General features: G+C 44.4%; 1 protein-coding gene across 1 annotated transcript in view; it reads left to right on the forward strand.

The window, feature by feature from the left end:
- LOC103114058 (sideroflexin-5) overlaps positions 1–21,276 on the forward strand; it is a gene marked incomplete at its 3' end in the record, with an annotated part of 71,802 nt that overhangs the window by 11,570 nt on the left and 38,956 nt on the right. The window contains exons 3-4 of the mRNA XM_060184873.1: positions 10,241–10,378; positions 14,366–14,443. Coding sequence (XP_060040856.1) covers positions 10,241–10,378; positions 14,366–14,443 — 216 coding nt within the window. The remainder of the gene's footprint in view (positions 1–10,240; positions 10,379–14,365; positions 14,444–21,276) is intronic.

The following is a 21,276-nucleotide window of genomic DNA, read 5'->3' on the forward strand; positions in this document are numbered from 1 at the left end:
TTTTTCTCTTCTTCCATTCTTGGGCTTCTTTTTCATTTAGATTGAGAGACAGAAAAACAGAGAGGCAGGGGAGAGATATCACAGTGCTGCAGCTTCCCCTAGTGCTGGGTTATGAACCTAGGCTGTGTGCATGGTATGGCACACACCCTACCCAGTGAGCTATCTTTCTGTCCTCATCTGATTTCTACCCCTACTGTTCTGCTATTTCCAGAATGTTTGTCAGTAGAATCAGTACTTTGTAGCCATGGCATCTTTCTCTTAGCATGATGTTCATGAACTTCACCCATGTTATATATATCAGTAGTTATCATTTCTTATTGCTGAGTAGTATTCCATTGAAAGGGTGTTCCTAGCATAATGGTTATGCAAAAAGACTCTCATGCCTGAGGCTTCAAAGTTCCAGGTTCAATCCCCTGCACCACCATAAGCCAGAGCTGAGCAGGGCTCTGGTTAAAAAAAAAAAAAAAAAAGGAAGGGTGTTCCAGAATATTTTTTTATTTACTAATTTTTGTTTATTTACTAGATAAAGACAGAGAAACTGAGAATGGAGGAGGAGATAGAGAGGGAAAGAGACAGATACCTGCAGCCCTACTTGACCACTTGTGAAGTTTTCCCCCAGCAGGTGGGGACCAGGGGCTTGAACCTCAGTCCTTGCACATTGTAATGTGCACTCAGCCAGGTGCACCACCACCTGGCCCAGTCCAAAATCTATTTATCTATCTACTTATGGATGAACATCTGGGCTTTTGCTAGTTTGGGGCTATTTCAAATAAAACTACTTTGAGCATTCTTTGTGTGGACGTGTGCTTTCCTTTATCTTTTATAAACAATTATGAGCAGTACTTCTGGCTCATATGGTAAGTGTATGTTGCACTGCACAGTGAACTGCCGAAGTATTGTGCAGGATGACTGTACATTTTACATCCCCATCAACAATATTCTGGGTGCTCCATATCTCACCAAAAACACTTGGGATTGTCAAGTTTATCACAGCAACCCCAAGAAGTGTTTAGGAATGCATTGTCACAGGACGTAGCAAACATTTATTAAGCACTTACTGTGAACAAGGCAGTGTTCTAAGCATTTTACAGGCATTAACTCATCAGATTATAAGTTCCATTTTATAGATAAGGAAACAGAAGTTAAGTCTCTTGCACACAGTTCTGGCCAGTGGTGGAACCAGGATGTGAACCCAGGTAAGCTTTTCTCTCAGCCTCCATTCTTAGCCAGTTGGCCTTCCTGTTTAGGTAACTTGAGTTAAGGGAACTCTCCCAAGATTACACAACTGACAGAAGACTTGAGTCATACTCTAGGGCCCCACATATTCTGCCTTCTCTGCATTTCTCTGTGCTGAAGGTAGGCTTGCTTAAGCCTTGGGGTTAGTCAGCTCTGAGAAGGAAAACTATGGTGGAAATAAGCCCAAGGCCTATTGGACAACTAGACTGAGAATCATTCCTATTGTGTCTGGGGGAGGTTACATGAAATGGGAGTAGACATGAAACGTGAGGATTTCTTCCTGCATCTCAGCAAGAACAAATGGTTCAGATATTTTTCTGGATGGCATTACTTGCTTCTCTGGATCTACTGTCTACCATGGGCAATGCTGCTCTTCTTCTGGGCTCTGTCTGGATTTTCCTATAGAGTAATTAATGCAAACATATAAAAATGTGAAAGATGGGGGATGGGCAGTGGCATATCTGTTTAAGCACACATAGTACAAAGCACAAGGACCTTCATAAGGATCCTGGTTTGAGTCCCTGGCTCCCCACCTGTGTGTGTGTGGGGGGTCACTTTACAAGCGGTGAATCAGGTCTGCAGGTATCTATCTTTCTCTCCTCCCTTTCTTTCTTCCCCTCCATTCTCAGTTTCTCTCTGTTCTATCCAATGGGGGGGGGGGGCTACCAGTAGTAGTGGATTTGTGGTGTAGGCACTGGGCCCCAGCAATAGCCCTGGAGGCAAAAATTTAAATTAGAATAAATAAAAATGTGAAAGATCACCAATCTAGAGAAACTATTTACTTAACCTAGGTTATATGTATTTCTAGGAAATTCCAGAATGGTGTAAAAGTACAATAGGGGGGAGTCGGGCGGTAGTGCAGTGGGTTAAGCGCATGTGGTACGAAGCACAAGGACCGGCATAAGGATCCCAGTTCGAGCCTTCGGTTCCCCCCCTGCAGGGGAGTCCCTTCACAGGTGGTGAAACAGGTCTGCAGGTGTCTGTCTTTCTCTCCTCCTCTGTCTTCCCCTCCTCTCTCCATTTCTCTCTGTCCTATCCAACAGCGACGACATCAATAACAACAACAATAATAACTACAACAACAATAAAAAAAATACAATAGGGGACTGGGCAGTGGCACACCTGGCTAACCGTATGTTACCATGCACAAAGACCCAGGTTCAATACTCTACTTCCCACCTGCAGCGGGGGATGCTTCACAGATGGTGAAGCAAGTACTGCAGGTGTCTTTCTGTCTTCTCTCCCCTCTCAATTTCTTTCTGTCTTATCAAATAAAGGGAAAAAAATAACAAAATACAACGAGGGGTTGGGTAGAGTTACACCTGGTTATGTGCATATGTTACCATGTGCAAGGACCCAGGTTCAAGTCCCTATTCCCTATCCCCACTTGAGGGGGAGAGGAGACTTTACAAGTGGTGATTCAGGGCTGTGGATCGCTCTCTCTGTCTGTCTTCTCTTCTCTCAATTACTCTCTGTCCTGTCCAAAGGGAGAAAATGGTCACTAGGAGTGGTGAATTGCCTGGCTAGCTTCGCGGGCAGGAGACAGAAGACCAGGAACTCATGGCTGAGCTGTACGCAGTATCTCTTTATTCATGCAGAACGCAGCGCAATCCAAACCAAGCTAAGCTAAGCTTAACTAAACTAAACTAAAAACTAACAATCCTGTCCTTATATATACTTGCCAACTAGGGTGTAAACAGGATATGATGTAGAGAGGGTGGAGCAAAAAGAGATTGGTGAAAAATCAGGGTGTGGCAAGGAGAGGGGGCGGAGCAGGTGATAATTCTACCACTGAACCACCAATGCCCTGGAGGGAGGGTGGTGCTTAGTTAACAGTGGTTTTGTAAATAGAATACAGTGTTAAGCAGAGGGGATTAAACCAAATGAAACAGAAGGGATTTTTAGAAGCAGAATTAGAAGCATACCAACAGTGAATTCATCACACAGAAACCAAGCCCCAACAATAACCCTGGTGGCAATAAAAATAAATAGATACAACAGCATGATAAATATCATCTGCTTGATGGAGGAGGCAACAGAGGCTAGTGCTAAACTTAAAGTGTGGAGATGCTGGACTTGGAAAAGTGCTGAGAGATGGTGGTGGCAGCCCTGGGGATATGGGAGGTATTTGAGGGCTCTCCAGATTGCCACAAGTGGGCAAGGACTTGGGAGGTGGGTGGGCAGCTGCAGGGCGGCGTGCTCCTTCTCTCCAGTCCATCTTCTTCTCACCCTTGGACTGTTTCATTTTCTGACATTCCACCTGTGCCATTTCTTTCTTCTTCAGCTCTTATGTTCTGAAAGACTCCAACCTCCTTACATGTCATTAAGCCAGTTCTGGCCTGTTTCTCCTATCAGTAACTGAAATGTCAAGTCAAGGCACTTACTTACTGACTAGAAGATAATGAATGTAACAGCATTTCTCTTTCTTTCTTTCTTTCTTTCTTTCTTTCTTTCTTTCTTTCTCTTCCTTTTCTCTTTTTTCTTTTTGCCTCCAGGGTTGTGGCTGGGTCTCCATGCTAGCACTATGAATTCATTGCTCCTGATAGTCATCCCCCCCCCCATTTTTTTATTGGAAAGGACAGAGAAAAATTAAGAGAGGAAGGGAAGATAGAAAGGGAAGAAACAGCTGCAGACCTGGTTCACTGCTTGTGAAGTGACCCCCTACACCCCTGCAGGTGGGGAGACAGAGGCTTGAACCAGAATCTTTGCGCAGGTCCTTGTGCTTAGTACTATGTGCGTTAATCTGATGCACCTGGCCCCCCAATTTCCTTCCTTCCTTCCTTCCTTCCTTTCTTTCTTTTTTTTTTTTTTTTTCTCTCCAGGATTATTGCTGGAGATCAGTGCCTGCACTATGAATCCACTGCTCCTGGAGGCTATTTTTTTCCTTTTTGTTGCCCTTGTTTATTGTTATTATTGCTGTTGTTGTTGGATAGGACAGAGAGAAATGGAGAGAGGAGGGGAAGACAGAGAGGGGGAGAGAAAGATAGACACCTGCAGACCTGCTTCACCACTTGCAAAGTGACCCCCCTCACCCCCGCCTGCAGGTGGGTAGCCAGAGGTTTGAATCGGGATTCTTTTTTTTATCTTTTTTTTATATTTATTTTATTTATTTATTCCCTTTTGTTGCCCTTGTTGTTTTATTGTTGTAGTTATTATTGTTGTTGTCGTTGTTGGATAGGACAGAGAGAAATGGAGAGAAGAGGGGAAGACAGAGAGGAGGAGAGAAAGACAGACACCTGCAGACCTGCTTCACCGCCTATGAAGCGACTCCCCTGCAGGTGGGGAGCCGGGGTTCGAACCGGGATCCTTATGCCGGTCCTTGTGCTTTGCGCCACCTGCGCTTAACCCGCTGCGCTACAGCCCGACTCCCTGAATCGGGATTCTTATGCCAGACTGTGTGCTTTGCGCCATGTGTGCTTAACCTGCTGCTCTACTGCCTGGCCTCCATGATTTTCTTTCTCTCTTTCCTTCTTTGTTTCTTTGTTTCTTTGTTTCTTTCTTTCTTTCTTTCTTTCTTTCTTTCTTTCTTTCTTTCTTGGCCTCCACGATTTTCTTTCTTTCTTCCTTCTTTCCTTTCTTTCTTTCTTTCTTTCCTCCTTTCTTCCTTCCTTCCTTCCTTTCCCAGAACACTGATCAATTCTGTCTTATGGTGGTGCAGGGGACTGAATGTGGGACTTTGCAACCTTAGGCATGAAATTCTCTTTTCATGACCATTATGCTGTCTACCCCTGCCACCCTGCAATTTTCGAAACTTTAGAGTCATTCCCCTCATCACAGATTCAGGTAGGCTTGCCAAAGGCATCTCATATGGGTAGACTGCCTGCTGACCCTTTGGAAAGCTTCTGCCCACAGAAGATCTAGACACTAAAATCTTTGTGAGGGCTTAAGTGGGGCCTCAGACTGTCATTAGTTCTAGTTCAGGTAGAATGCTTAGAAAAGCCATCTGTAGGGAAGCATTTAGAAATTAATGACAGGATCAAGTGGTGGTGCACCTGTTAAAACATATATGTTACAGTCTGTAAGGACCTAGGTTCAAGCCCCTGGTCCCCATTTGTGTGTGTGGGCGGGGTAGTTTCATGAGTGGTGAAACAGTGTTGCAGCTGTCTCTTTTTTTCCTCTCTCCTTCACCCCCCCCCCCAAGATTTCTCTTTGTCTCTATCCAATAAATAAAATAGAAAAGAAATTAGTGGCACAAAGAGGGATCTCTTAGTTGAACACCTTCCCCAGTGGTTCCACCAGAAGGACCAGCATCCCCCTCTGCTCTGCTCTGTCCACAAGCCATGGCTCATGTTGACAGAACTTCTTCTCCCCAAGCCCTTGGTTTGTGTCCTAAGAGGGAACATGGGACATTTGTTGCCTGTTTGAAGAAGATTAGGACAGGCATGTTTGTCTGTGGGTTGGGGTCGTGGGTGGGGGTGGGGGTGGGGGACAGTGTAGACACTGAGGACGTGGCTCTGGAAGTTGGGAGTTCTTGAGCAGCTGGAACCATCTGATGACCCAGGAACATTAGCTGAGTCAATGGAGATGATGCATCTTGAGAGAATTTTGTAGCTACTGGTTTGCAATTCATAACTAGGCAAGCTTGTAAAAGATTCCAACCCTTGTATGTGTAATGAGGCGGAGGAAATTTTATTCACCATAATTTCTCTTAGGAAGAAGGCTGTCTTTGTTCTAAGAATGTCTTGAGCAATGCTTCAGAGGAGGAGGTTGGTCTGTTTGACAGAGGGAGGAAGAATTATGCTTTTTGATCCTAAAAAGGAGAAGCAGTAAGGAAGAAAAGAGAAAACAACAGTGGGAGGAGAGCAAGTCATTACAATGAGAGGAAAGGACAGAGGCTCATTAGAGACTGGTTACACCTACTATGCTGGTGAATGTTAGTGAGCTGTCACTCCTCCACCAGTCCTGGGAGGTGGTCAGTAAAATGTATTTCATGAAATCTGTTCGTGAGTAGATTCTTTGGGGGTGTGGGGTGGCTGGGTAGCTAATCTGAGGAGCTGTGAGTCTCCTGTCACAGAGTGCAGTGTATGCAGGGTCAGGCCTGGGGAAGGAAGCCACTGCAAGTCCCAGAATACCAGCTTTGGCAATGAATACATGTGGCTCCTGGAGTTTTTTTGTTTGCTTGTTTATTTGACAGGACAGAGAGAAATTGAGAGAGGAGAGGGAGGGAAGGAGGGAGGGAAGGAGAGAGAGAGAGAGAGATATGCAGCACATCTCTTCACTGGGTCATGGAGTTTAATCTAGACCTCTAGGGGAAAAGTGGTACTAGCTGATAGCTAAGTTGCTTTTATTGTTGTTTATTTGGTCACCAGGGATTTTCTGGGACTTCATGGGCTAGGACTTTATAATTCCCAGAAAACTCTTCTTGTTTCTTCAGATAGAAGGTGAGAGAAAAGGTGAGATACCTCAGCGTCATTCCATCACTCACGAAGCTTCCTTTTTTGAATGATAAACCCATATGGTGTCTGGGGTTTAAACTTCATGCATGACAAAGTGTGTACTCTACCAAGTGTGAGCTATCTTCCTGGCCTCTGAGTTACTTTTAATTATGGACTAAAGATTATTAGTTAAAGCAACAAATGGTTTACATATTATCATCTGTGAAGTACATAGAAAACTTACTGAAGAGACCAGGTGATGGCTCAGCAGGTAGGACATATGCCTTAACATGTACGAGTCCCTGAGTTCAATCTAGCACCACATGGGAGCCCTAAGGGAATTCCATATGGTGGAACAGTGATTTAGTGTCTCTTCCTCTCTCTCTTGCACATATTCTCTCTAAAAATATATAAGGATATAGAGAAGGGGGCTGGGTGGTGGCATACCTGGTTGAGTGCTCACATTATGGTGTGTAAGGGATCCAAGTTCAAACCCCCGATCCCCACCTGCAGGGGGGAAACTTCATGAGTGGCAAAGCAGTGCTGCAGGTCTCTCTCTCTCTCCCTCACAATTTCTCCCTGTCTCTAATTCAGAATAAATAAATAAGCATTAAAAAAAGAAGACAGAGAGTAAAAATTGGGCTGGGGAGGCAGCTCAGCTGTATCACGCAAATACAAGGCTCTATGTTCATCTCACAATCTGCATAATAAGGGACATTAACAGAAATAGTGTTAACACTAACTCAGAATGAGTATTGCTATAACCTGACACTGTTTTCAGTGTACTGTAGAGTAAATAAGCAATTATACTGACTTTAAGACCTAGAGTTCTCACCAGGAGAATAGAGAGATACAATTCGATGGATTTATTTTTAGATACTTATTTATTTTAAATATTTTTATTTTATTTATTACTGGATAAAGACAAAAATTGAGAGAAGAGGGGGAGATAGAAAGGGAAAGGACAGAAAGATACCTGCAGACCTGCTTCACTACTCATGAAGCTGGTGGAGACCAGGGGCTTGAACCTGGGTCCTTGCACGCTGTAATGTATGTGCTTAACCAGGTGTGCCACCGCCTGGCCCCACCATGAGAGATACAAATTTAGAGAAAGGAAAAGAGCAATCGAACTATGTGATTAACACTGTGGAATATATACATGCACAAAATTAGCTATGCACACAAAGATCAAAGATTTACATGTAGACATATGGAATCATATATGACATTCTGTTTTCCATGTAGCAGCATATCATGGGTACTGTTCCTCATCATTAAATGTTATTTCAAACCATGTCCAATAGTTGTATAAAAATCCGTTATGTGATTATTTATAATTTATTTAATAATTTTCTCTTTTTAATTGAAATAATTTTTTTTCACTAAGGTTATCTTTGGAGTTTGTGTCACATAGTAATTATACTGCTTCCTCTTTCACTCTCTCTACATAGAGAGGACACACACACACACACACACACACACACACACACACACGCAGGAGGTGGATGGGGAAGAGACAGAGGAGAGAAAGGTGCAGCACTGTTCCACTGCTTGTGAAGCTACCCCCGTGAAGGTAGGGACTGGGGGTTGGAGCCCATGTCCTCACATGTGTACGTTTTTTTTTTTTTTTTAACTTTATTTATTTAATTAGGACAGATTAAAGGGAGAGAAAGACACCTGCAGCCCTGTTTCACCACTTGTGAAGCTTTCTCCCTGTAGTTGGGGACCAAGGACTCAAACCTGGGTCTTTGGGCATTATAATGTGAACATTTAACTAGGTACACCACTGCCTGGCCCCACATGTGTATGTTCTTTCAAGTGCGCCACTACCAGGTCCTCTCATTTTCTCTCTTGACCATTTGGATAGTTTCAAGTCTTTTGCCTTTACAAGCAATAATGTGATCTATATATATAATAGTAATCATGTCACTCTTAAGAAAAAAGAAAAAAATTGTTTATTTATGATTAAAAATAGGGAAGGAGAGAGGGAGTGGATGAGAGGGAAACCAGGGCATCACTTTGGCACATGGGATTTTGGGGGCCCATCTCAGGACCTCATCTTTGTAGGTCTGGCACCTAACTTACTGTACCACCTCCCAGGTCCCTGGTAAGTCTTCTTGTACATAAACTCCTTGTATCTCTCTTTATTTCTTTTGGGCAAATTCCTACAAGTAGAATTTTTGAATGACATTTTAAGGTTTTTGATATACATTGTGGAATTGCCTTGTACCAAGGTTCTAGAAGTGAGTGAGATGCCCATTTAAGTGTATTCTAATCAGTATCTGATGTTCTAATTTAAAAACCTTTCATGGAATTTTAAGTGACAAATAGCCAAGGTCAGCACCTTTTTGCACTTTCAAATTCTTGTCCATCTGCATTCAGATTGTGCATATTTGGCCTTCCCAGCCTGTCACTTCCGGGTCTGTATACAGTGTAATTAACTATCCCTGTTAGTGGTTTAACAGATAGATTATCTGCTATCTTTTTTTTTTTTTTTTTTTTTTTTTTAGATTTTCTTTCTTTCTTTATTAATTAGAAACATAGGAGGAAAGAGAAAGAACCAGACATACTCTGGTACATGTGCTGCCGGTGATTGAACTCAGGACCCCATGCTTGAGAATCCAGTGCTTTATCTACTGCGACACCTCCCAGACCGCAGGTTGTCTGCTATCTTGTATCCCCACAGAAACAGTTTCAAGAATATCTCTTTTCATTTCTGATAAATGTATTTGTAGATTATTATAATACTGTTTAACATATTAAAGACCTGGTTAATCAAATATTTAAATGATTTGTTTTAGAATTTTTTAAATATTTTATTTATTTTTCCCTTTTGTTGCCCTTGTTTTTTTTTTTTTTCTTGTTGTTTTTTATTGTTGTTGTAGTTAATGTTGTCATTGTTGGATAGGACAGAGAGAAATGGAGAGGGGAGGGGAAGACAGAGGGGGGGAGAGAAAGATAGACACCTGCAGACCTGCTTCACCACCTATGAGACTCCCCTGCAGGTGGGGAGCCAGGGGCTCGAACTGGGATCCTTACTCTGGTCTTTGCGCTTTGCGCCACGTGCGCTTAGCCTGCTGCACTACTGCCCGACTCCCTTAAATGATTTTTCTGTCCTCCATTAGTTAAACGGGGATTACACTCAGTTTGCATTTAGTTTTGGGGTTGCCTATAATGCCTTTCCCCCATCCTCCCAGAAAGATTAGTTTTGTTCCTGATGTCTCTTTCCCCAACTTGCTTACTACTTACTTATTCTCCCCCCACACACACACACATCTGTCATTGCTAAGACTTTACTGCTCTGAGCTGACTTTTTCATACAGAGAAAAAGACAGAGGGGGAGAAGGAAAGACACCACAGCATTGAAGTTTCCCCCACTGCGCTGGGGGGAGGGGGGCTGGCCTCAAAGCCAGGTGGTACATGTGACAAAACAGGCACCCTTCCAGATGAGCTATCACTCCAGCTTTTCCCAGCTTTCTTTTTATGCCTTTGCTTTCCCAGGTCTCTGTTTGTTTTGCTGTCTGAGATGGCTAACACCCTAACACTCCAAGCCTCCCCACTGCTTCCTTCTCCTTCCCCTCAGAATCTGGAGGAGGGAAAGAGAAGGGTCAAAAGTCTCCTCTTTTCAGATTCTCTGCTGTTGGAGCAGGCCTCCCCAGTGCCTGTGTTTCCAGTGTTTCCAGATACTGTGCCCCCCGTCTAGTGCTCACAGAGATCCTTGCAGTGACACTGTAAGGAATGCCAGAGTTTTGGCTGGAAAGCCAGAGGTAAGCAGGCCAGCTGTAGAGTTTGGGAAATAGCATCCTGAGCTGTCTTTTTCTTGTACCCTGGACTCCAGGGAAAAGCTCACACCCTTGTCTCTGGGCCAGCGGCCCCTTACAGTCTTTACATGCAAGGCTGGCTGCCCATTAGCTCCTTGTGGAAAAGACTTCCTGAAAAGGCCACTCTGTTACTGATCTCCAGCTTTCCCCACCCCTAGAGAGCCCAGTGCTCTTCTGTCAGGCTTTACAATGCATAGAGAGAGAGGAGGATTTGAAACAGGGAGACCCTACCCTTACCCCTCAAGTATCCCTAAAATAAAAGGCCTCTTCTCTGCAGGGTAAACAGCCCCCAGAAGAGCCAGCCCTTATGAACTACTGAAGATAGATGAGCTGGGCCTTGGCTGTGCCTCCAAGGGGCCTGAAGCTTCAGCCCTGCAGCCTAGAGAGGGCCTGACTGTGTGTTAGTGAAGCCTCAAGGCACCAGAGCACGTTCTACCTTCTTTCAGTCTGGGATTCTCAGGCTCATCTTTAGGGCCTTTGGATTGAATCCTCCCTCACTCCATGCCAAGACCAGGCTCTTTGGGTCTTATTCTTGTGGCAGAAGTTTTCCTTTTGATGACCACGTCAAATGAGATGGAATCTAGCCAGGTTGTTATAGGAACTTGGGAGAATCCCTGAGTGGGGAAATAATGAGAATGCAAGGCCATTCACCATTCAGTACTGAGAAGTAGAACATTCATTGTCTGATGACAGAGGCTATGACCTGGGGAGGAAGCAAGCAGGCCTGGAGGTTGCTGCATTACTAGGAGACTTTGGGAGTATGGGGAGGGCAGAGCCAGGATCTGTCTAAACTCTGGGCCCAAATGCTAAACTGCTCACTAAGTGATCTTTCACAAATTAAAAAACAGTCAACATGATCTCGTGTTGTTTAAAAAACAACTGTGTTGCAGCCAGGGAGGTGGTGTAGCAGTGGAGCTTAGGACTTGGAATCATGAGGTCCTGGCTGTCACCCCTGCTTCATATATGCCAGAGTGACGTCCTGGTTTCTCTTTCTTTCTCATAAATAAACAAACTTTTATATTATACCTAGAAGGGAAATCATCCTTTTTTCTTTTCTTTTTTATTTTGCTGCAAGGGTTAAGGCTGTGCTTTGGTGCCTATACAATAAATCCACTGTTCTTTGCCAGATGGTTTATTTAGTTATTTATTTATTGTTTTGTTTTGTTTTGTTTTTACCAGGGCACTGATCAGCTTTGGCTTATGGTGATATGGAAGACTGAACCTAGGACTCTGGGGCCTTAGACATGAGAGTCTTTTTGCATAATAATTATGCTATCTACCCCTGCCTTTAGCCAGTGTTTTAAAACTAGGCCCCCCCCACCCTTTTTTTTTTTTTTTTTTTTTGCCAGAGACAGGGAGAAATTGAGAGGAAAAGGAAGAAAAGGGGCCAGGTGGTGGCGAACCTAGTTGAGCACACATGTTACAATGCGTAAGGAATAAGGTTCGAGCCCCTGGTCCCCACCTGCAGGGGGCACTTCACAAGTGGTGAAGCAGGGCTGCAGGTGTCTCTCTCCCTTTCCTTTTTTTTTTTCAATTTATTTTATTTTTTTCCCCTTTTGTGGCCCTTGTTTATCATCGTTATTGTTATTGCTGTTGTTGTTGGATAGGACAGAGAGAAATCAAGAGAGGAGGGAAGACAGAGAGGGGGAGAGAAAGATAGACACCTGCAGTCCTGCTTTACCGCCTGTGAAGCGACTCCCCTTCAGGTAGGGAGCCAGAGGCTTGAACCGGGATCCTGATGCCGGTCCATGCACTTTTCACCATGTGTGCTTAACTTGCTGTGCCACTACCCGGCTCCTGTCTCTCTCCCTTTCCCAAGGCTACAGCAACAAGGGCAACAAAAGGGGGAAAAATGGCCTCTCAGAGCAGTGGATTCATGGTGCAGGCACTGAGCCCCAGCAATAACCCTGGAGGCAAAAAAAAAAAAAAAGAATGAAAATTCAGCTCCAGAAGTAGTGAAATAATACATGTGTAAGGTTCTGACACAACTAATAAGTATACAACTCACTAGGGAAAGATAGAAACAAGCTAGGGGTGTGGATCGACCTGCCAATGCCCATGTCCAGCAGAGAAGCAATCACAGAAGCCAGAACTCCTGCATTCTGCACCCTATAAAAATCTTTGGTCCATCCTTCCAGTGGGGGAGAAGTGTTAGGGGAAGATGACTAGAGGGCTTTGAAACCCAATTCCATTAGGACCCAGAGAGAGAAGAGGTAAAAAAGGAAAGACATTTGGAAGTAGTAGGTGTAGCTGAAACTTAAAATGGAAGAGAAGGCAGGACCATAGAAAAAATGGAGAAAGAAAATATGTTATGCAAACTTACAATATTAGTTAAGATTAGAATTTCTTCTGACACCCCTTACCAAATCTGGTCCTTTTCTCCTACACATGAAGGTAATCTCTGTCACTCTGTCACTAGTTCAATAGGTCTTTCTCCTTCTGGAATTTTTAAAGATATATTTGCATATATAAATATTCTCACATATATGTATATGTATTATTATTATAGAAATAATAGTCTTGGTCTGGGAGGTGGCATAGTATATAAAGCACTGGTCTCAAGCAGGAGGTCCTGAGTTTGATCCCCAGCAGCACGTGTACCAGAGTGATGTCTGGTTCTTCATCTCTCTCCTCCTATCTTTCTCATTAATAAATAAATTTTTTTAAACAAATAAATAATAGTCAACTCAAATCTGTGATCTTGGGAGAATCACTGCAGTTTCCAGTGGAAGGAATGGGGGACACAGAACTTTGGTGGTGGTAACAGTGTGGATTTGTACCCCTGTTATTTTATAACTGTATAAATCACTAATAAAAGGAAAAAAAAAGAAGTATACAGCTAATTCCCAAGAAAGGGACCATCTCAAGAGAACAAAGTAGAATAGAAGTACAAGGCATTTTTATGACCTAGCTGTACACAGGCTGTGTTCTGGTTAGCCATTTCTGCCCAGGATCAGCTTGAGGAGGACACAGACTTTACCTCCCGAGGTGGGAAAGTTCCAGAGAAGTGTGTGTCTGTGGGTGGGAAAGAGGGTGGGACAGTTTCTGGGGTGAAAATAGATTCAAGCACATTGTGTTTGTATCTTCAGTTCACTCTATAGCATGCATTACTAGCTTTCCTTTTCATAAGTGTATAATATTTTACTGCATGCATGTATTACAATGTATTCCTTCTACTATTGACACTTGAATTGTTTACAATTTGGAGCTATTTGAATAGAGCTGCTATGAATATTATATCATTCTTTTGATGGTCAAACACTGCCTTGTGCCACTATTTCTGTATCTTTAGCCTTCAAAAAAGAAAACCCATATAAATTTATCTTTTTTCCCCTCTTCTCTTCCCATCAGTTACTGTAGCCATATGTATCTTAGTATGTAAATCTCTGTTAGTGTTTTTAAAATGCTGAATAGAAATTATGTATTACATAAATATGTTCTGTTTATAAAAACTTACAGTATTACAGTTAAGATTAGATTTCCTTCTGACACCCCTTACCAAGTCTGGTCCTTTTCTCCTACACATCAAGGTAATCCCTGTCACTCTGTCACTAGTTTGGTGGGTCTCTCTCTGTCTGGAATTTTTAAAGATACATTTAAATACATAACTATTCTCATAGAAAATATAATTTTCTCTGTTTTGTTTGCTACAATGAATGACACACACAGTTCTTCAGTTTGTTTGCTCATTCAAAAAATATGCAGAGATGTGGCCATGGAATCATATGTACATCTACTTCACTTTTCAAACTACTGAATAATGTTCCATAGTATTTTAGACCTGTCCTTTATCGGATACCTTATTGTTTGGTATGTGTCCTGTGGACTGGAGGGCAGGCCTTGTACACTGTACAGTTGTGCAGTTCTGCCAGGTAACAAAGTCTAGGAGCCCTGGATTTGTGCCCTTCATTGTGCTTTTTCTCTCCCCTGCAGAGACGTCTCAGAGAGGCTGTGCAGTTGCTGGAGGACTACAAGCATGGGACTCTGCGTCCTGGGGTCACTAACGAACAGGTAACTACTGCTGCTGAGGGAAGAGGTAGTATCTCCCCGTAGTGTCTTCATCTGCAGCAGCTACTTACCTCTGTGGACTCCTGTGGAGTATCCTGTGGAGAGGATGGGTACTCAGGTCTCTCACTGCAGGCAGCAATGTGGAGGGAGGACAAAACACCAGCGATGCAGCATCCTGGCCAGATGCCCCTGTGCAGCCCCTTGGGAAACAAGTGAGATGGTGCAGAACCTCACTGGGTGGATGAGTCTCCAGATGTTGACACTGTCTGTTGACTAGGCAGAGCAGTCAGCTGGGTGGGCAGCTAACAATCTCATCACTGAGGAACTTGCATGGCCCGACCTGACATGCCCCTCTGTAGGTCAAAGTACTCCTTAGATTCTTGCAGTTCCTCTTGAATCTGTCAAGTGTAGGACCAGCCTGCAAGCCCTTCCTGACCCTGGGTCTGTTCCCAGCCCAGTCCCCCTTGGGCGTTTCTTTACTCATGTTTGCCTCTTGAGTGTGGTGCCAGCTCTTCCAGAGTTTGGGGAGTGACGGCATCATTCCTCCTCCCTCCTGCTCTGTTTAATAGCTTAGACTTGCCTGTCCTATTTCATGGGCCTCCTTTGTTTTCTGTCATGAAACCCCCACCCCCACCTCCCTGCCATGCCATGCCTCTTAAGGAGTCAGGAGGAGGAGACATTGGAGGAGACCCTGGCTGTAAGCCCACTTCCCCGTTCTGGCTCGTGTTGGTGATGCCTGCAGAGTTCACCTGGTGGTTGGGTCTCACAGTGCTCTAGATGTGAGCCTGCTGCCCAGTCCTCCTTATTAACAGATCCTCTCCTGCCTACCTTCCCCTGCCCCCCTGCCTTCTTGTACCACACAGTAGTTCCTTCCGTGCCTTCATGAGCAAAGCCACACTCTATTCTGGGCTCCACAGACATAGGCATGGAGGAGATGTTGATTTCTTGCCAGCCTAGAGTTTGGGCTCAGCAGTCTAGAAATAAGAACAATCCCTGGTCCAGGCTGATGCTTCTGAAGGGTCATGACAGTCATCTGAGGCAGTCAGATTCTTCCTGACCTCACAGCAGACAGCGGGCTCATCTGTTCTGGGCTTTGTGCTTGTTCTGATGTCTTTTTGCAGACATGTGGGTCAGAAGCCTGTGGCTCCATCCTGGTGCCTGCAAGCCTGTCCCAATGTCACAGGCAGCACCAGGACTGTGTGTCAGTTTATTATTTAACTTGCCGTTTGATTACAACACTGCACCAGCGGTGCTTGCATGTGGGTTGATTGCTAGTTTGCCCACACCCGATGACCTGGACTTGGCCTGCTCCCACAATCTTTTAAAGGCCACACTATTAGCTCATTGGTATCTTGAGGTTGAAATAAAAATGATAGTTTAACCTTTGGGCTTATTGGGTAGCAACAGTTTGCTTGCAGACCTAGTAAGGATGATGGCTGTTAAACAGCAAAGCCATAGAAGAGAGTGGAAATGTGCATTACAGGCTGCAAGGCCTCTGGTTATTGGTTCTGCTGTATGTATGTCTTGTGCTGGAATAGTCTGCATGGATGGAGGTGAGGGGTGTTGAATATGGAGACCCCTTCAAGGTCATGAGCCACCACTCAGTGCTTGCCCACTAAGTGCCAGACACTGCATGAAGAACTTACCACTGCGTATGTTATGTCTGTTAGTTATCTCAGAAACTCTGTTTGGCAAGCACCTGTGTTAATCCCACTTTCCTTTCCTTTCCTTTCCTTTCCTTTCCTTTCCTTTCCTTTCCTTTCCTTTCCTTTCCTTTCCTTTCCTTTCCTTTCTTTTCCTTTCCTTTCTTTTATGTTCCTTTCCTCCCCTTTCCTCCCTTTCCTCCACTTCCCTTTCCTTCCTTCCCTCCCCTCCCCTCCTCTCTCTCTCTTTTTAATAGCTATAGAGAGAAAATGAGAGGAGAAGGGAGGGATAGAGAGAGGTGAGAGAGACACCTGCATCACTGTCTCAATACTTGTGAAGCTTAACCCCTGCAGGTGGGGGTAGGGGGAGGTTATACCCAGGTCCTTAAACTCTCTAATATATGCAGTCAACCAGGCGCACCACCTTAATGGTCCCTTAATCCCATTTTTCAAGTAAGAAAACTGGAGCTTAGAGGAGTTGATTACTGATAGAAGGTCATTCAGCTAGTGCGTGATGGAACAGGGATCTGAATGAGATTGCTCCCAGAGGTTTAGAGCCTGTCTTCTACCTGCTTGCTATCTGAAGGTGCATTGGGGAGGGAAGGCAGGCCTCTGTGGCATGGAATCATGTGTACATGCACATGCCAGAGTGAGTGGTGGGGTTCAGAGTCTAACCAGAGGGGTGTAGTATCCATGAAGGCGCAACAATTAGTGTAAGTCCAGGCCCTGAGCATTTTGCTAAACACTCAGTATGTTGAAGGAGCTGAGATGGGTGGACACTGGGAAGTCAGCTGGACCCTTCTGAGGTGACCACATGCTGCTGAGGGTTAGAGGCTAGGCTGGGGGATAAGCTGTATGGAGCTAAGAGTAAGGTAGATGGCAGTTAATTGAGGAGAGATTTCTGAGAACAAAGATGATGAGAAAGGCTTCATGGAGGGAGAACATGAATGAAGCATAGGTGAATGTAGACTGTTCAGAGTTCCAAAGTAATGGGAGAGCTGGTCCAGTCACTGAGAGACAAAAAGTTGGAAAAGCAGGTTAGACAGCAAAAGATGAGAGAAAGATAGGGGTAGGATAGGAGGATGAGAGAGCTGGATAGGAAGTTGGGAAGTCATAGGCCAGATTGTGAAAGTCTTTGAAACTCAGGTAGAGAGGTTGGGAGGAAGCTACTGGAAGTTCTTGAGCAAGGATCAGTATGGAGGATTGCTTTGTGGATTGGAGAGTAATCATTGCTGTTAAGAACCAGTTTGCAGGCTGGCAAAATAGCTCACCTGGATAGTGCACCTCTTTTGTCCTATGTTCAACCCAGATTCCAGCCCAGCACTTACCACAATTGAGGAAGCTTCCATGCTGTGGTATCTTCCTCTCTCCCACCTCTCTCTCTTTCTCTCTTTCTTAATCTGAAAAAAGTCAAACCAGACCAGTGAAATCTAGATGAAGATGAAGAAGAAAGGAAGGGAAAAGAAAAGCAGCTTGGAAGTGAGTTAAGTAGACAGGAGTGAGGTGAGCAGGTTTCTGGGAGCCTCTGTAGGCATCTGAGTGGCAGTTCATGTTTCTCAGAATATGAGAAGTGCCCACCTTCATTTGTGCTTACTCTGCACTTAGCACAGCAGTATCTTAGAGGCCCCACATAGGATGAACTTCTGCCTGCAGCCTGCTAAGGAGAAAGGGCAGCGGGGATGTAAGAGATCCTGCAAGTCTTCTCCTGTGGCAGAGAGGAAATGGGGTCAGCTGTGTTTGAGCTTTGCTGAAAATAGCAGAGAAGATACTTAGTTAAAAATACTTGCACCCTAAATCTTCTAGGGGAGTCAGCAGGTTTGTCAGAAGCTGCTGAAGGGAAGGCTTGATTGACAACCCCCATTCTCCTTTCTCTGTCCCCTGGCTTCAGGCTTCCATGTTCTTGCTCAGCACCTGCCCCTCTGAGCCGGCTCCAGGTCAGCTTTTCCCTTAGCACAGAACAGGCAGGTGATGGGTGTTAGTTGAAGTCTTTGTGTGAAGTGCTTGGTGTTGCACTCAGTGCTGGAAACGTACTTAAGAGTGGGCCAGGGTGATGACCTGCTGGTTTGTCTCCACACTCCACTTGTACCCCTCTGTCCATTCCCCAGAATTCCTCTGCATCAAGGTTCCACAGTCTTGGCATGACTGGCATTGGGGCTGGAGAGTTCTCTGTTGCAGGAGCAGTCGGGTGCACTGTAGGCTGTCTAGCAGCATCTCTGGCTTCTCTCTACTGCATGTCAATTGTACTCTCTACCAAATTCTGACAACCAAACATTACCAGATGCCTCCTAGCCTGGTAAAACTAGCTTCCTGCTAAGAACCATGACTCAAGCAGAAAATAGTGGCCTCCCTTACTGCCATTCTACTCAGAATGAAAGGCCAATCCTCGGCACAATCTACAGAGCCCCCATTACTCTCTGCTCTTGTTTTCTACTAGCCCCCCCCTTATTCAGTACACTCCAGTCAGACTGTCTTTCTTGACACCCCTCAAACATACCAGACAGAGCTGGTGAAATAGTTCACTTAGATAGTGTACTGTTTTACCATGCATATGGCCCAGATTCAAGGCCGACCCACACTGCATTGAAGGTAGCTTCAGTGTTGTGGTGTCCACCCTGCCCCCCATCTTCCCTGCGTTTCTGCCTCTCTACCTTTATGTAAAGACAAAAACAAAAACAAACAACAGCAACAACAACAAAAAAATGAACAGACAAATAAAAAAAAATCATACCAGGCAGGTCCACATATGCCTCAAGGCCTTTGTACTAATATTCTGGCCCCCAGAACAGCCTCCTACCAGATATCTTCATGACTCCCTCACTCCTTCAGCTATTTCCTTCAATATTACCTCAATGAAAACTACCCTGAACACCTTACTCCCACTATAACCCTCCACCATGCCCACGTTTCCCTCTCTATTCTGACCTTATTTCTACTTTCCTGTTTCCTGAAACGCCCACCCTCCTAAAGTATCAGAGAACTAACTTATGACTTTTAGTGGTTATTTTCTATCCCTGCTAGCATTTAAGCACTACAAAAGCAGGGTTGTTTAATCCTTTTCATTCAGTGATCTGTGCCTAGCACCTAGCATTCAGGGCATAATACAGGCTCAGTAAGTTCTTGCTAAATATAATAATTTTCTTAAATCTTCACAATGACACTGAAAGTAAGTATCCATATCCCCATATTACAAAAGAGTATGTGAAGCCTCCAAAAGATCAAGTAATCTGTCCCACATCACATGGCATTAAGTGGGGGATCTGTAATTCAAATCAGATGCAACTCCAGGGTTTGTCCTCTTCCTAGCGAGAAGCTGCATGTGCTCGTTAGTTGTGACTATTACTGTGTGTTAACTCTGCAGAGCCAGGGGGAAACCTCCTTTTTGTGTACCTGCAGAGCTCGGGGATACCTTCATCTCACAGAGACTTGCATGTGTACATATTACCTGGGAGTAACCATGGCAACAAAAGTAATGGCGAGGAATAATGGGATTGGCTCAACTGATCCATTTGGAAGATATTTTTTGTTTTGTTTCATGGAGGCATCCTTTGCCTTACAGAAGGATCCCCTTCAGGCTCTGTTTAATTACCTTCTGGAGGTTGTTTTAAATAGGCTCCGTCTTTGCTGCCTTGGGTGGTTTGAGGAGACAGCTTGGAAGGAGGCAGAGGGGATGGGGAGCCAGCCAGACTGGGGTGGGGCCTAGACAGTTATTCCCTCCATTGGGGCCTGGGCCACCAGGAGGTCAGGTTCCTGCCTTTTGACTTTGTCCTTGAAGTTTGCTTAAGTTCTGCCCTCTGACCCTTTTCTTGGTTTCTATACTGAGGTTCAAATAGGTTCAGGGAATAGCTCAGCTAAGGCTCTGGCTTAGCCAGAGTGAACTTGTGAGTCACAGCTGCCACCTTTCACCCATATTGCTCTGTCCCATATTGCTCTTCAGAAATCAGGCAAGGTCCAAGGGCTCATTATCTACACTGGTTTGTTGCTGTAATCAGTGAGGGCCAAGGCTCCAAGCCTGTACATTTTTATTTTATATTCAGCCAGAGGCACACAGAGAGATGGCCTAAAGCCCAAAGGTACTAGGTCACGACTAGGATTCTAGTTAAAGTGAATCTGCTTTAGTGGACTAATGAAATCTGGGGTGGGGGCTCCCTGTCCTAGATTCTCAGTGTGTCCTAGATTCTCTGACTTCACTGCATTACTCTTGGCCTCTTGTATTGGGTTGTTGGAAAAATCATGATGCATTTTTGTATATAAAAATATGCCATGACTTTTCTGACAACCCAGCAGAATGCTCTTCTGTCCCAGGATAATTGTCACGTATAGCCTGTTTGTATGAGTAGTTCGTGAAACTTTAGACCAGCAGCCAGCTCTTGGCTTGTGGGTGGTACCTGCCGCCATTTCTGCATCCTGAAGACTCATTCTGCATGCCTCTGACTCATGATTCTAACAGGTCCTCAGGGAAAGCCAGGCCCATGAAGTCAGAGTTGCATCTATAAGTTTCTATAAACTGGGCCTGACATCACCAGACTGAAAAGGGTCCTAGAGAAATTTCTTGGCCTTTCTCTTACATAGTTAATTTTTATACAATTAAAAGTTCCTCTCCCCACTTTTTTTTAAACCAGAGTATAGCTCTCTCTCTTTTTTTATTTCTTTATTGGGGAATTAATGCTTTACATTCGACAGTAAATATAATAGTTTGTACATGCAAAACATTTCCCAGTTTCTCACATAACAATACAACTCCCAGGTCCTCTGTCATACTTCTGGGACCTGTATTCTCCCCCCCCCACCCCCACCCCCCCACCCCAGAGTCTCTTACTTTGGTACAGTATGGTAATTCCAGTTCAGGTTCTACTTGTGTTTTCTCTTCTGATCTTGTTTTTCAACTTCTGCCTGAGAGTGAGGCCACCCCATATTCATCCTTCTGTTTCTGACTTATTTCACTTAACATGAATTTTTCCTTTTTTAAATATTTATTTCCTTTTTGTTGCCCTTGTTTTTTTATTTTTTTATTGTTGTAGCTATTGTTGTTGATATCGTCATTGTTGGATAGGACAGAGAGAAATGGAGAGAGGAGAGGAAGACAGAGAGGAGGAGAGAAAGATAGACACCTGCAGACCTGCTTCACCACTTGTGAAGCAAACCCCCTGCAGTTGGGGGGCCGGGGCTCGAACTGGGATCCTTACGCCGGTCCTT

This window comes from Erinaceus europaeus, unplaced genomic scaffold (genome assembly GCF_950295315.1).
Source record: "Erinaceus europaeus unplaced genomic scaffold, mEriEur2.1 scaffold_399, whole genome shotgun sequence".
Taxonomy (NCBI): Eukaryota; Metazoa; Chordata; class Mammalia; order Eulipotyphla; family Erinaceidae; genus Erinaceus; species Erinaceus europaeus.